This window comes from Ranitomeya variabilis, chromosome 1, assembly GCF_051348905.1.
Source record: "Ranitomeya variabilis isolate aRanVar5 chromosome 1, aRanVar5.hap1, whole genome shotgun sequence".
Classification (NCBI taxonomy): Eukaryota; Metazoa; Chordata; class Amphibia; order Anura; family Dendrobatidae; genus Ranitomeya; species Ranitomeya variabilis.
This window is the reverse complement of record NC_135232.1, coordinates 502,099,767-502,113,500: the sequence shown is the minus strand read 5'-3', so window position 1 is coordinate 502,113,500 and position 13,734 is coordinate 502,099,767. Positions and strand designations below refer to the sequence as shown.

At 49.4% G+C, this 13,734-nt stretch overlaps 2 protein-coding genes across 2 annotated transcripts in view; one reads left to right on the top strand and one right to left on the bottom strand.

Moving 5' to 3' along the window:
- SUGP1 (SURP and G-patch domain containing 1) overlaps positions 1 to 13,734 on the bottom strand; it is a 230,459-nt gene that overhangs the window by 91,239 nt on the left and 125,486 nt on the right. The gene's annotated exons all lie outside the window — the stretch shown is intronic.
- MAU2 (MAU2 sister chromatid cohesion factor) overlaps positions 6,001 to 13,734 on the top strand; it is a 120,252-nt gene continuing 112,518 nt past the window's right edge. Inside the window, exons 1-5 of the mRNA XM_077252439.1 lie at positions 6,001 to 6,303; positions 8,747 to 8,764; positions 9,858 to 9,923; positions 10,417 to 10,512; positions 10,594 to 10,688. Coding sequence (XP_077108554.1) covers positions 6,052 to 6,303; positions 8,747 to 8,764; positions 9,858 to 9,923; positions 10,417 to 10,512; positions 10,594 to 10,688 — 527 coding nt within the window. The 5' untranslated portion in view covers positions 6,001 to 6,051. The remainder of the gene's footprint in view (positions 6,304 to 8,746; positions 8,765 to 9,857; positions 9,924 to 10,416; positions 10,513 to 10,593; positions 10,689 to 13,734) is intronic.

Here is a 13,734-nt window from a genome sequence, read left to right as displayed (position 1 = left end):
AGCCCCACATAGCCTCCCTACATACAGCATGAGCCCCACATAGCCTCCCTATATACAGCATGAACCCCACATAGCCTCGCTACATATAGCATGAGCCCCACATAGCCTCCCTACATACAGCATGAGCCCCACATAGCCTCCCTACATACAGAATGAGCCTCCACATAGCCTCCCTACATACAGCATGAGCCCCACACAGCCTCCCTACATACAGCATGAGCCCCATACAGCCTCCCTACATGCAGCATGAGCCACACACAGCCTCCCTACATACAGCATGAGCCCTACATAGCCTCACCAAATACAGCATGAGCCCCACACAGCCTCCCTACATACAGCATGAGCCCTACATAGCCTCCATATATACAGCATGAGCCCCACACAGCCTCCCTACATACAGCATGAGCCCCACACAGCCTCCATACATACAGCATGAGCCCCACACAGCCTCCCTATATACAGCATGAGCCCCACACAGCCTCACCAAATACAGCATGAGCCCCACACAGCCTCCCTACATACAGCATGAGCCCTACATAGCCTCCATATATACAGCATGAGCCCCACACAGCCTCCCTACATACAGCATGAGCCCCACATAGCCTCCCTACATACAGCATGAGCCCCACATAGCCTCCCTACATACAGCATGAACCCTACATAGCCTCCCTACATACAGCATGATCCCCACATAGCCTCCCTATATATAGCATGAGCCCCACATAGCCTTCCTACATACAGCATGAACCCTACATAGCCTCCCTACATACATACAGCATGAGCCCCACATAGCCTCCCTACATACAGCATGAGCCCCACATAGCCTCCCTACATACAGCATGAACCCTACATAGCCTCCCTACATACAGCATGATCCCCACATAGCCTCCCTATATATAGCATGAGCCCCACATAGCCTCCCTACATACAGCATGAGCCCCACATAGCCTCCCTATATATAGCATGAACCCCACATAGCCTCGCTACATATAGCATGAACCCTACATAGCCTCCCTACATACAGCATGAGCCCCACATAGCCTCCCTACATACAGCATGAGCCCCATACAGCCTCCCTACATACAGCATGAGCCCCACACAGCCTCCCTACATACAGCATGAGCCCTACATAGCCTCCATATATACAGCATGAGCCCCACACAGCCTCCCTACATACAGCATGAGCCCCACACAGCCTCACCAAATACAGCATGAGCCCCACACAGCCTCCCTACATACAGCATGAGCCCTACATAGCCTCCATATATACAGCATGAGCCCCACACAGCCTCCCTACATACAGCATGAGCCCCACATAGCCTCCCTACATACAGCATGAGCCCCACATAGCCTCCCTACATACAGCATGAGCCCCACATAGCCTCCCTACATACAGCATGAACCCTACATAGCCTCCCTACATACAGCATGATCCCCACATAGCCTCCCTATATATAGCATGAGCCCCATAGCCTCCCTACGTACAGCATGAGCCCCACATAGCCTCCCTACATACAGCATGAGCCCCACATAGCCTCCCTATATACAGCATGAACCCCACATAGCCTCGCTACATATAGCATGAGCCACATATAGCCTCCCTACATACAGCATGAGCCCCACATAGCCTCCCTACATACAGCATGAGCCCCACATAGCCTCCCTACATACAGCATGAGCCCCACATAGCCTCCCTACATACAGCATGAGCCCCACATAGCCTCCCTACATACAGCATGAGCCCCACATAGCCTCCCTATATACAGCATGAGCCCCACATAGCCTCCCTACATACAGCATGAGCCCCAAACAGCCTCCCTACATACAGCATGAGCCCCACATAGCCTCCCTACATACAGTATGAACCCTACATAGCCTCCCTATATACAGCATGAACCCCAAATAGCCTCGCTACATATAGTATGAGCCCCACATAGCCTCCCTACATACAGCATGAGCCTCACATAGTCTCCCTATATACAGCTTGAGACCCACACAGCCTCCCTATATACAATTTGAGACCCACCTAGCCTCCCTACACTTCTCCCCGCAAAGCTCCACCCACTCTTCATAAACTTGGCGATGCGGCTGGAACTGGTGAACATATGGGAAAAGTCACGTTCTAGCAAAGCCGAACAATCGGTGCCTACTGCAATGTTTTTTGTTACAAGAAATGACGAGAAAACGCAAGTTTTATTAATCAGAAAAAAATGAATTTGGCAGAATTTGTTGGCCGTATAGAAATCTGAAAAAAAAAACCTTAATTCCTTTCCTTTTTTGTGTGCGTGTAATCTAATGTATTCCTGCATCTCATTATCCCCTCACTACAGTTATCCCAATTTAGCCGGCGCTGGAATGAGGAGACTACAATTTTATTTTTGTGCACTTTATCAATTTGTATTTTTCGGGGTGCAGTTGGGCCCCGATGGCTTTGTAGACTGTGGCCTCTGTTCACACAGGACTCATTACAGTTAGCACTGGGGAGAGCCCACCACAGGGCGTTACTAATTGGCTATGATCCAGATGCTGTGCATTCTGTGTGAACACTGCTGCAGATTATTTGTTTGCACTGGTGTGCCAAGCGGCCAATCCCTGATTGTAGGCTGGCTGTCTCATTGGTATTACAGCACCTGTGTAGTCGCCATCTTAACTTGGGCCCGCTGCACCATGATAGTGCATTTGATTCAAGGCCTAGACAGGTAAGCACCTTTTCCTATTTTTCTGGTGTTTTTTCAAGAATAGTGTTTTTTTTTCCTCCTTTTTTGTTTTTTGCTATTGGGAGTCCTGTAAGGACCCCACTCTAGCAGCTCCTGTCACCTCAATGCTGAGCTGTCTACAGTGGATTCCTGTGAGGACCTCGCTCTAGCAACTCCAGTCACCTCAGTGCTGAGCCGTCTACACTGGAGTCCTGTAAGGACCTCGCTCTAGCAGCTCCGGTCACCTCAATGCTGAGCCGTCTACAGTGGAGTCTGTGAGGACCTCGCTCTAGCAGCTCCGGTAACCTCAGTGCTGAGCCGTCTACAGTGGAGTCTGTGAGGACCTCACTGTAGCAGCTCCGGTCACCTCAATGCTGAGCCGTCTACTGTGGAGTCTGTGAGGTCCTCGCTCTAGCAGCTCCAGTCACCTCAGTGCTGAGCCGTCTACAGTGGAGTCCTGTGAGGACCTCACTCTAGCAGCTCTGGTCACCTCAGTGCTGAGCCGTCTACAGTGAAGGAAGTCCTGTGAGGACCTCGCTCTAGCAGCTCCGGTAACCTCAGTGCTGAGCAGTCTACAGTGGAGTCCTCTAAGGACCTCGCTCTAGCAGCTCCGGTCACCTCAGTGCTGAGCCGTCTACAGTGGAGTCTGTGAGGACCTCACTCTAGCAGCTCCGGTCACCTCAATGCTGAGCCATCTACAGTGGAGTCTGTGAGGTCCTCGCTCTAGCAGCTCCGGTCACCTCAGTGCTGAGCCGTCTACAGTGGAGTCCTGTGTGGACCCCACTCTAGCAGCTCCTGTCACCTCAATGCTGAGCTGTCTACAGTGGATTCCTGTGAGGACCTCGCTCTAGCAACTCCAGTCACCTCAGTGCTGAGCCGTCTACACTGGAGTCCTGTAAGGACCTCGCTCTAGCAGCTCCGGTCACCTCAATGCTGAGCCGTCTACAGTGGAGTCTGTGAGGACCTCGCTCTAGCAGCTCCGGTAACCTCAGTGCTGAGCCGTCTACAGTGGAGTCTGTGAGGACCTCACTGTAGCAGCTCCGGTCACCTCAATGCTGAGCCGTCTACTGTGGAGTCTGTGAGGTCCTCGCTCTAGCAGCTCCAGTCACCTCAGTGCTGAGCCGTCTACAGTGGAGTCTGTGAGGACCTCGCTCTAGCAGCTCCAGTCACCTCAGTGCTGAGCCGTCTACAGTGGAGTCCTGTGAGGACCTCGCTCTAGCAGCTCCGGTAACCTCAGTGCTGAGCAGTCTACAGTGGAGTCCTCTAAGGACCTCGCTCTAGCTCTAGCAGCTCCGGTCACCTCAGTGCAGAGCCGTCTACAGTGGAGTCTGTGAGCCTGAGGACCTCGCTCTAACAGCTCCGGTCACCTCAGTGCTGAGCGGTCTACATTGGAGTCCTGTAAGGACCTCGCTCTAGCAGCTCCGGTCACCTCAGTGCTGAGCTGTGTACAGTGGAGTCTGTGAGGTCCCCGCTCTAGCAGCTCCGGTCACCTCAGTGCTGAGCTGTGTACAGTGGAGTCTGTGAGGTCCCCGCTCTAGCAGCTCCGGTCACCTCAGTGCTGAGCTGTGTACAGTGGAGTCTGTGAGGACCTCGCTCTAGCAGCTCCGGTAACCTCAGTGCTGAGCCGTCTACAGTGGAGTCTGTGAGGACCTCACTGTAGCAGCTCCGGTCACCTCAATGCTGAGCCGTCTACTGTGGAGTCTGTGAGGTCCTCGCTCTAGCAGCTCCAGTCACCTCAGTGCTGAGCCGTCTACAGTGGAGTCCTGTGAGGACCTCACTCTAGCAGCTCTGGTCACCTCAGTGCTGAGCCGTCTACAGTGAAGGAAGTCCTGTGAGGACCTCGCTCTAGCAGCTCCGGTAACCTCAGTGCTGAGCAGTCTACAGTGGAGTCCTCTAAGGACCTCGCTCTAGCAGCTCCGGTCACCTCAGTGCTGAGCCGTCTACAGTGGAGTCTGTGAGGACCTCACTCTAGCAGCTCCGGTCACCTCAATGCTGAGCCATCTACAGTGGAGTCTGTGAGGTCCTCGCTCTAGCAGCTCCGGTCACCTCAGTGCTGAGCCGTCTACAGTGGAGTCCTGTGTGGACCCCACTCTAGCAGCTCCTGTCACCTCAATGCTGAGCTGTCTACAGTGGATTCCTGTGAGGACCTCGCTCTAGCAACTCCAGTCACCTCAGTGCTGAGCCGTCTACACTGGAGTCCTGTAAGGACCTCGCTCTAGCAGCTCCGGTCACCTCAATGCTGAGCCGTCTACAGTGGAGTCTGTGAGGACCTCGCTCTAGCAGCTCCGGTAACCTCAGTGCTGAGCCGTCTACAGTGGAGTCTGTGAGGACCTCACTGTAGCAGCTCCGGTCACCTCAATGCTGAGCCGTCTACTGTGGAGTCTGTGAGGTCCTCGCTCTAGCAGCTCCAGTCACCTCAGTGCTGAGCCGTCTACAGTGGAGTCTGTGAGGACCTCGCTCTAGCAGCTCCAGTCACCTCAGTGCTGAGCCGTCTACAGTGGAGTCTGTGAGGACCTCGCTCTAGCAGCTCCAGTCACCTCAGTGCTGAGCCGTCTACAGTGGAGTCTGTGAGGACCTCGCTCTAGCAGCTCCAGTCACCTCAGTGCTGAGCCGTCTACAGTGGAGTCCTGTGAGGACCTCGCTCTAGCAGCTCCGGTAACCTCAGTGCTGAGCAGTCTACAGTGGAGTCCTCTAAGGACCTCGCTCTAGCTCTAGCAGCTCCGGTCACCTCAGTGCAGAGCCGTCTACAGTGGAGTCTGTGAGCCTGAGGACCTCGCTCTAGCAGCTCCGGTCACCTCAGTGCTGAGCTGTGTACAGTGGAGTCTGTGAGGTCCCCGCTCTAGCAGCTCCGGTCACCTCAGTGCTGAGCTGTGTACAGTGGAGTCTGTGAGGTCCCCGCTCTAGCAGCACCAGTCACCTCAGTGCTGAGCTGTGTACAGTGGAGTCTGTGAGGACCTCGCTCTAGCAGCTCCGGTCACCTCAGTGCTGAGCCGTCTACAGTGGAGTCATGGAGGACCTTTCTCTAGCAGCTGCGGTCACCTCAGTGCTCAGCCGTGTACAGTGGAGTCTGTGAGGTCCCCGCTCTAGCAGCTCCGGTCACCTCAGTGCTGAGTGTAGAGTGCCGGCCCGGCGAGATCCTCAGTACAGACACTCCATTCTAGTCACCTGACCTCACCAGAGTCTAGAGTCAGTGGAGCTGCCAGAAGGAGCCTCACTGCATAATCCGACCGAGAGCCAATGTCGCTGGGTTATAGAAGAGAATGCCGTGACTACAGCTCCCAGAAGGCGCAGCGGTCTCGCGAGCTTTGGGCGGCCGGCCGGGGGAGTGGCCAGGGCCTTGTTGTTGGTGTCAGTGATGGCGGCTGCGGCGGTGGTCGCTCCGCAGGCTGAGGCCTCAGAGTCCTGGTACTTGGCGTTGCTGGGGTTTGCAGAGCACTTTCGCACTTCTAGTCCTCCGAAGATCCGCCTGTGTGTGCACTGCCTGCAGGCCGTCTTCCAGTTCAAGCCGCCGCAGCGCATCGAGGCCCGGACTCACCTGCAGGTCGGCTCGGTCCTGTACCATCACACGAAGAACAGCGAGCTGGCCCGGCAGCACCTGGAGAAGGCGGTGAGTTTTGCGCAGGGGAGGGTGACGGTAAAGGGGGCGGCAGCTGAGAGCATAGCCAGCAGTGGGCGCCCAGCTCCTCCGCACCCCTGATGGCCTCAATGGGCTCTGATCTCACCAGACCTTAGCCAGACATAGTGACGTGCGGTGGCGTCCGACCTGCGACTGAGGTGACGTGCGCCGTTTTTCGACCCGTGACTGGGTGACGTGCGCCATTTTTTGACCCGCGGCAGAGGTGACGTGCGCCGTTTTTCGACCCGCGGCAGATGTGACGTGCGCCGTTTTTCGACCCGCGGCAGAGGTGACGTGCGCCGTTTTTTGACCCGCGACTGGGCAACGTGCGCCGTTTTTTGAGCCGCGGCAGAGGTGACGTGCGTCGTCGTCCGACCCGCGGCAGAGGTGACGTGCGTCGTCGTCCGACCCGCGGCAGAGGTGACGTGCGTCGTCGTCCGACCCGCGGCAGAGGTGACCGACGGCGTCCAACCCAATCAATGGCTGTTGCCAATCACTTTCTTTAGAGAAGGGATTATCTGTCTAATAGGACTGTGTCTACACTGAGATTTATGTTTTTTCCAATCTATTATTACGTACCCAAGAATCGCTCCTCTGCCATTCTATTTTCTGGCACGCAGAATAGTGTAATCTACAATATTTTTGCAGTGGGTGACACTGGAATCTATTTTTTAACATCTTAGTGTGTGACCACACATGACTGAAAAAAACTTGACCTGTAAGGCTACTTTCACACTGGCGTTAACTGCAATACGTCGCAAATGCGTCGTTTTCCCGAAAATACACATCCAGCAAAAGTTCTTGCTGGATACGTTTTTTCGTCATAGACTAACATTAGCGACGCATTTGCGACGCATTGCCAAACGTCGCGTCCGTTTTGCGACGCTTGGGCGTGTGGTAGCGGACCGTCGGGAGAAAAAAACGCTACATGTAACGTTTTTTGCTCCCGACGGTCCGCTTTTTCCGACCGCGCATGCGCGGCCGGAACTCCGCCCCCACCTCCCCGCACTTCCCCGCACCTCACAATGGGGCAGCGGATGCGTGGGAAAAGTGCATCCGCTGCCCCCGTTGTGCGGCGGAGACCACGCTAGCGTCGGGAACGTCGGCCCGACGCACAGCGACGGGTCTTTCCCGACGCTAGTGTGAAAGTAGCCTAATGGATACTGTCACAAATCTGCTGTAAAATCCACACATAGTAAATTCACTTTTATTGCAGATTTGCATAGTGCAGGGTGAAATTCCCTATGAAAATCTGCGGAAAGATTTGACGTGTTGCAGATTTTGCCCTGTGGCCCAACTTCCACACTAAAAAGTTTTTTTTATGGTTTTCTTTTTGTTTTGTTTTTTTTTGTCTTGGCGTTTGAATGAGCATTTGTCAATCCTCATCCACTTGGCTACTGCAATATGCTTCAAATCTGGGTGGGAAATCCTTTAAATATTTTTTTATGTTGCTACATGTCTGCAGCATGTGAGTTCCCAACCCTTTGTTACTCCAGCTCTATTATCTGCTTCCTACTACTTGGCTGTCATCTCTTTTGCTATGTAACGTTTAAGAAAAGAAGCTGTCAGTCAAGCCGGACTTGGCAACACTGGGTAGGGTATAGAGCTGGAGTGACAGAGGCTTGGGAAAAGCTTCCATTGTCAAAAGCATTTGTCTCATTTACATATGGGTTTAAGCACTGATTTCTCAGGAATGAACTGTCTTTTGTAAAGGTGTGGCTGGACTTGTATAGGGAGAAACCTATCAATCATGTAAGGCCACGTTCAGTATTTGGTCAGTATTTTACCCCAGTATCTGTAAGCCAAAACCAGGAGTGGGTGATAAATACAGAAGTGGTGCATATGTTTCTATTATACTTTTCCATCTGATTGTTCCTCTCCTGGTTTTGGCTTACAAATACTGAGGTAAAATACTGAACATGTGAATGTGGTCTAAAGAAGTGCTGAGAAAAAACTTTCTTTTCAGACAAAAACATACCTAACTGGTAATACTGCAAGATTTACAGGTTATTTCTCTCTATAATGCTGATGTATGTCATTCAGATACACGTCATGTCTTCCTTTGGCTCACTTTGGAATAAAATAGTTAAAAAAAAACACCTTGTTTTTGGAGGATACCCGTCTACTTGAAATTGACTCTGCTTTGCAATACACATAATTAATAGGTTATACCAGTGAATTATTAGTAACTGTAAGGATAATCTTGGTAAAGGCCTGATACATGGCAATCTAAGGATATGTCGAGACGTCCACTGAACAAAGAATAAGCTGACGATCCATTATGTGATGGGGTGTCCATTCTTTATTTATATATTACTGGCCGGCTTTACAGTGATGTCATATAGTGATCTGATTTGTGTCTGATGCATTGTAATTAAGCAGTGTTGGCCTATATGTATGAGCTGCAATTTATTTTTCATTTCTTGTTTTTCAGTGGCTAATTTCACAGCAAGTATCTTTTTTTAATAATGGAGATACAGATGTTCTGTTTTCTGATGACGGACCCCGGGCATATTCTTGCTTGTCTATAAGCTGTTGGAGTTTACTTTCTCAAATTATTCCAGTAATCTGTTAATCTGTACCATTAAACCTTCAAATTCCCCCCCCCCCCCCACCAAGTAAGGAGGTAAGTCGTTGTGTGGTCGCTGGGGAGCTGTCACACAGACAGCTCTCCAGCAACCAACGATGCCGAAGTCCCCGGGTAACCAGGGTAAATATCGGGTTACTAAGTGCAGGGCCGCGCTTAGTAACCCGATGTTTACCCTGGTTACCATTGTAAATGTAAAAAAAAACAAACACTACATACTTACATTCCGGTGTCTGTCACACGTCCCTCGCCGTCTGCTTCCCGCACTGACTGTGAGTGCCAGCCGTAAGGCACAGCACAGCGGTGACGTCACCGCTGTGCTCTGCTTTTACTTTACGGCCGGCACTCACAGTCAGTGCGGGAAGCGGACGGCGGGGGACGTGTGACAGACAGCAGAAGGTGAGTATGTACTGTTTGTTTTTTTTACTTTTACAATGGTAACCAGGGTAAATATCGGGTTACTAAGCGCAGGGCCGCGCTTAGTAACCCGATATTTACCCTGGTTACTATTGTAAAACATTGCTGGCATCGTTGCTTTTGCTGTCAAACACAACGATACACGCCGATCTGACGGCCAAATAAAGTTCTGAACTTTCAGCAACGACCAGCGATATCACAGCAGGATCCAGATCGCTGCTGCGTGTCAAACACAATGATATCGCTATCCAGGACGCTGCAACATCACGGATCGCTATCGTTATCGTTGCAAAGTCGCTTAGTGTGAAGGTACCTTAAGAGCCAAAGATGAGGATTGATTGGAGGGCCACAAAGGAAAGTGGTGCAGTTGTCCTACCAGGATAAGGTTACTAAACAATATTGTCTTGCTTAGTAGTAGGTGTCTTAGGGTATGTTCGCACATGGCAGACTTCTGTAAATCTGAATGTCAGATGAATGGAATATTGGCAGAAATCTGTGCACAAAAACTGTTATGTTTTCGAGCTTAACTCCCTGACTTCAGATTCCTCAGTTCGAAGATGTTAAGTTTGAAGCGGCAAGCCTGCTGTCTGAGTTATATTGCCAGGAGGTGAGTTACAAGCATTGCACTAAAGCTGATTAACACATTATTCTATAATATGTATCCTAACATAGGGGATGTGCACATAGCGTTTTTTCGAGGAGTCTGTTATTGCTGGTCCTCTCCAAAAAGAAAAAAAAAACACTCCTGTTGTCAAACAACGTTGCTGTTCATATATTCAGTCTTTTAAGTGTTTTCGCCAACTTTTAGTTGTCTACAACTGTTCATCCCTCTGCCTTAATGGTAGTTCTGCTTCACGTAACCTATCTTATCTATGGCATTTTTCTGGGCTGTATTGTGCATAAATATGTGATTCTTCAGAATTTGTATTAGTCTATGCCTGATGAAGAGACCTGTGTAGTCTCGAAAGCTGCAATTTGTTGCCATCTTTTCAGTTAGCCATTAAAAGGTATCAACCACTGAGGACACTCAATCCTAAATATTTTAGTAGGAGGTAGGAATGCAATATTCCAAATCTTTGACTTTTCATGTTCTGTTGCAGAATTCTGTGGATGCAGCAAAGCCTCTCCTACGTAAGGCAATCCAAATCTCTCAACAAACTCCATACTGGCATTGCAGGCTGCTCTTTCAGCTCGCGGTGAGTGACACATATAAATAAAAGGAATGCAGTCATACTGAGAAGCAGCCCACTATTTAATCCTGTTATTACAATTTTCAGCAACTTCATACACTTGAAAAAGATCTAGTGTCGGCATGTGACCTTCTTGGAGTTGGAGCAGAGTATGCCCGTGTGGTGGGCTCCGAGTATACCAGGTAACATGTCTACTTTATATGTTACAACCATGTTATGGACACTGGCACTTTGACAAAACACTGCAGCATATCTGCAGTCAAAGAGCTCGGGTGTGCTTACAACTGCTGCTCACTGTATACTAAACAATGATTGTAGTCACTGCGGGTACACCTCTGTTACTGAAATCCTGCAACTCTTTTGAGGAACAAAGTTAATTTTCTCTCAGCCACACTTTAAAGGTACCTTCACACGAAACGACATTATAACGATATCGCTAGCAATCCGTGACGTTGCAGCGTCCTCGCTAGCGATATCGTTTCGTTTGACACGCAGCAGCGATCAGGATCCTGCTGTGATGTCGCTGGTCGCTGAATAAAGTCCAGAACTTTATTTGGTCGTCCGATCGCTGTGTATCGTTGTGTTTGAAAGCAAAAGCAACGATACCAGCGATATTTTACACTGGTAACCAGGGTAAACATCGGGTTACTAAGCGCAGGGCCACGCTTAGTTACCCGATGTTTACCCTGGTTACTAGCGTAAAATGTAAAAAAAACAAACAGCACATACTCACATTGCGTCCCCTGCAGTCTGCTTCCTCCTCTGACTCAGCGCCGCAAAGTGAAAGTGAAAGCAGCACAGCGGTGACGTCACCGCTCTGCTCTCACTGTACGGCGCTCAGTCAGTCAGGAAGTGGACGCAGGGGGACGTGAATGTAAGTATGTGCTGTTTGTTTTTTTTAGATTTTACGCTGGTAACCAGGGTAAACATCGGGTTACTAAGCGCGGCCCTGCGCTTAGTTACCCGATGTTTACCCTGGTTACCAGGGGACCTCGGCATAGTTGATCGCTGGAGAGCGGTCTGTGTGACAGCTCTCCAGCGACCAAACAGCGACGCTGCAGCGATCGACATCGTTGTCGCTATCGCTGCAGCGTCGCTTCGTGTGAAGGTACCTTAAGTAAGTTGACCAGACAGTATTATAATACTATTTATCTGCAGGTAACCTGTGTAGGCGAAGGTTAATCATGTTTAGGGATGTGATTGGCTCCATTTATTGTAAACAGCACCTACCCAAAAGATAGGTGAATAATGGGATTTCAGTCCAGCTAATGGGGACCCCCACGGATATCTATTAGTGATGAGCTAATGTACTCGTTACTTGAGATTTCCTGAGCACGCTCGGGGGTCCTCCGAGTATTTTTTTAGTGCTTGGAGATCTAGTTTTTCTTGCTGCAGCTGAATGATTTACATCTGTTAGCCAGCATAAGTACATGTGAGGATTCTCTAGCAACCAGGCAACCCCCACATGTACTTATGCTGGCTAACAGATGTAAATCATTCAGCTGCGGCAAGAAAAACAAAATCTCCGAGCACTAAAAAATACTCGGAGGACCCCCGAGCGTGCTCGAGAAATCTCGAGTAACGAGTATATTCGCTCATCACTAATATCTATTGAAGATGCAAAATTGCGCTGTGTAGAAACTATGGCTGGACACTGACCTAACATAGGTTACGGTTATTGTTGGTGACAAAACCATGATTTGGGACTTTTGTTGTTTCCAAATTTTTTTACTTCAAAGGCATTATTTTGGTGAATGCATGGCATCTGTTGTTGCTGTGGCACATACACTGTGTGCAGAATTATTAGGCAAGTTGTATTTTGATCACATGATACTTTTTATACATGTTGTCCTACTCCAAGCTGTTCAGGCTTGAGAGCCAACTACCAATTAAGTAAATCAGGTGATGTGCATCTCTGTAATGAGGAGGGGTGTTGTCTAATGACATCAAATCCCTATATAAAGTGTGATTAATTATTAGGCAACTTCCTTTCCTTTGGCAAAATGGGTCAGAAGAGAGATTTGATGGGCTCTGAAAAGTCCAAACTTGTGAGATGTCTTGCAGAGGGATGCAGCAGTCTTGAAATTGCCAAACTTTTGAAGCGTGATCACCGAACAATAAAGCTTTTCATGGCAAATAGCCGACAGGGTTGCAAGAAGCGTGTTGGTCAAAAAAGGTGCAAAATAACTGCCTATGAATTAAGGAAAATCAAGCTTGAAGATGCCATTTGCCACCAGTTTTGCCATATTTCAGAGCTGCAACGTTACTGGAGTAACAAAATGCACAAGGTGTGCGATACTCTGGGACATGGCCAAGGTAAGGATGGCTGAAAAACGACCACCTTTGAACAAGAAACATAAGATAAAACGTTAAGACTGGGCCAAGAAATCTCTTAAGACTGACTTTTCAAAGGTTTTATGGACTGATGAAATGAGAGTGACTCTTGATGGGCCAGATAGATGGGCCAGGGGCTGGATCAGTAAAGGGCAGAGAGCTCCACTCCGACTCAGACGCCAGCAAGGTGGAGGTGAGGTACTGGGATGGGCTGGTATCATCAAAGATGAACTTGTGGGACCTTTCCGGGTTGAGGATGGAGTGAAGCTCATCTCCCAGACCTACTGCCAGTTTCTGGAACACAAGTTCTTCAAGCAGTGATACAGAAAGAAGTCGGTATCGTTAAAGAAAAACATGATTTTCATGCAGGACAATGCTCCATCACATGCCTCCAAGTACTCCACAGCGTGGCTGGCCAATAAAGGTCTCAAAGAAGAAAAAATGACATGACCCCCTTGTTCACCTGATCTGAACCCCATAGAGAACCTGTGGTCCCTCATAAAATGTGAGATCTACAGGGAGGGAAAACAGCACACCTCTCGGAACAGTGTCTGGGAGGCTGTGGTGGCTGCTGCACGCAATGTTGATCGTAAACAGATCAAGCAACTGACAGAATCTATGGATGGAAGGCTGCTGAGTGTCATAAAGAAAGTTGGCTATATTGGTCACTAATTTTTTGGGGTTTTGTTTTTGCATGTCAGAAATGTTTATTTCTAAATTTTGTGCAGTTATATTGGTTTACCTGGTGAAAATAAACAAGTGAGATGGGGAATATATTTGGTTTTTATTAAGTTGCCTAATAATTCTGCACAGTATTAGTTGCCTGCACAAACAGATATCCTCCTAAGATAGCCAAATCTAAAAAAAAAAAAAAACACTCCAACTTCCAAAAAT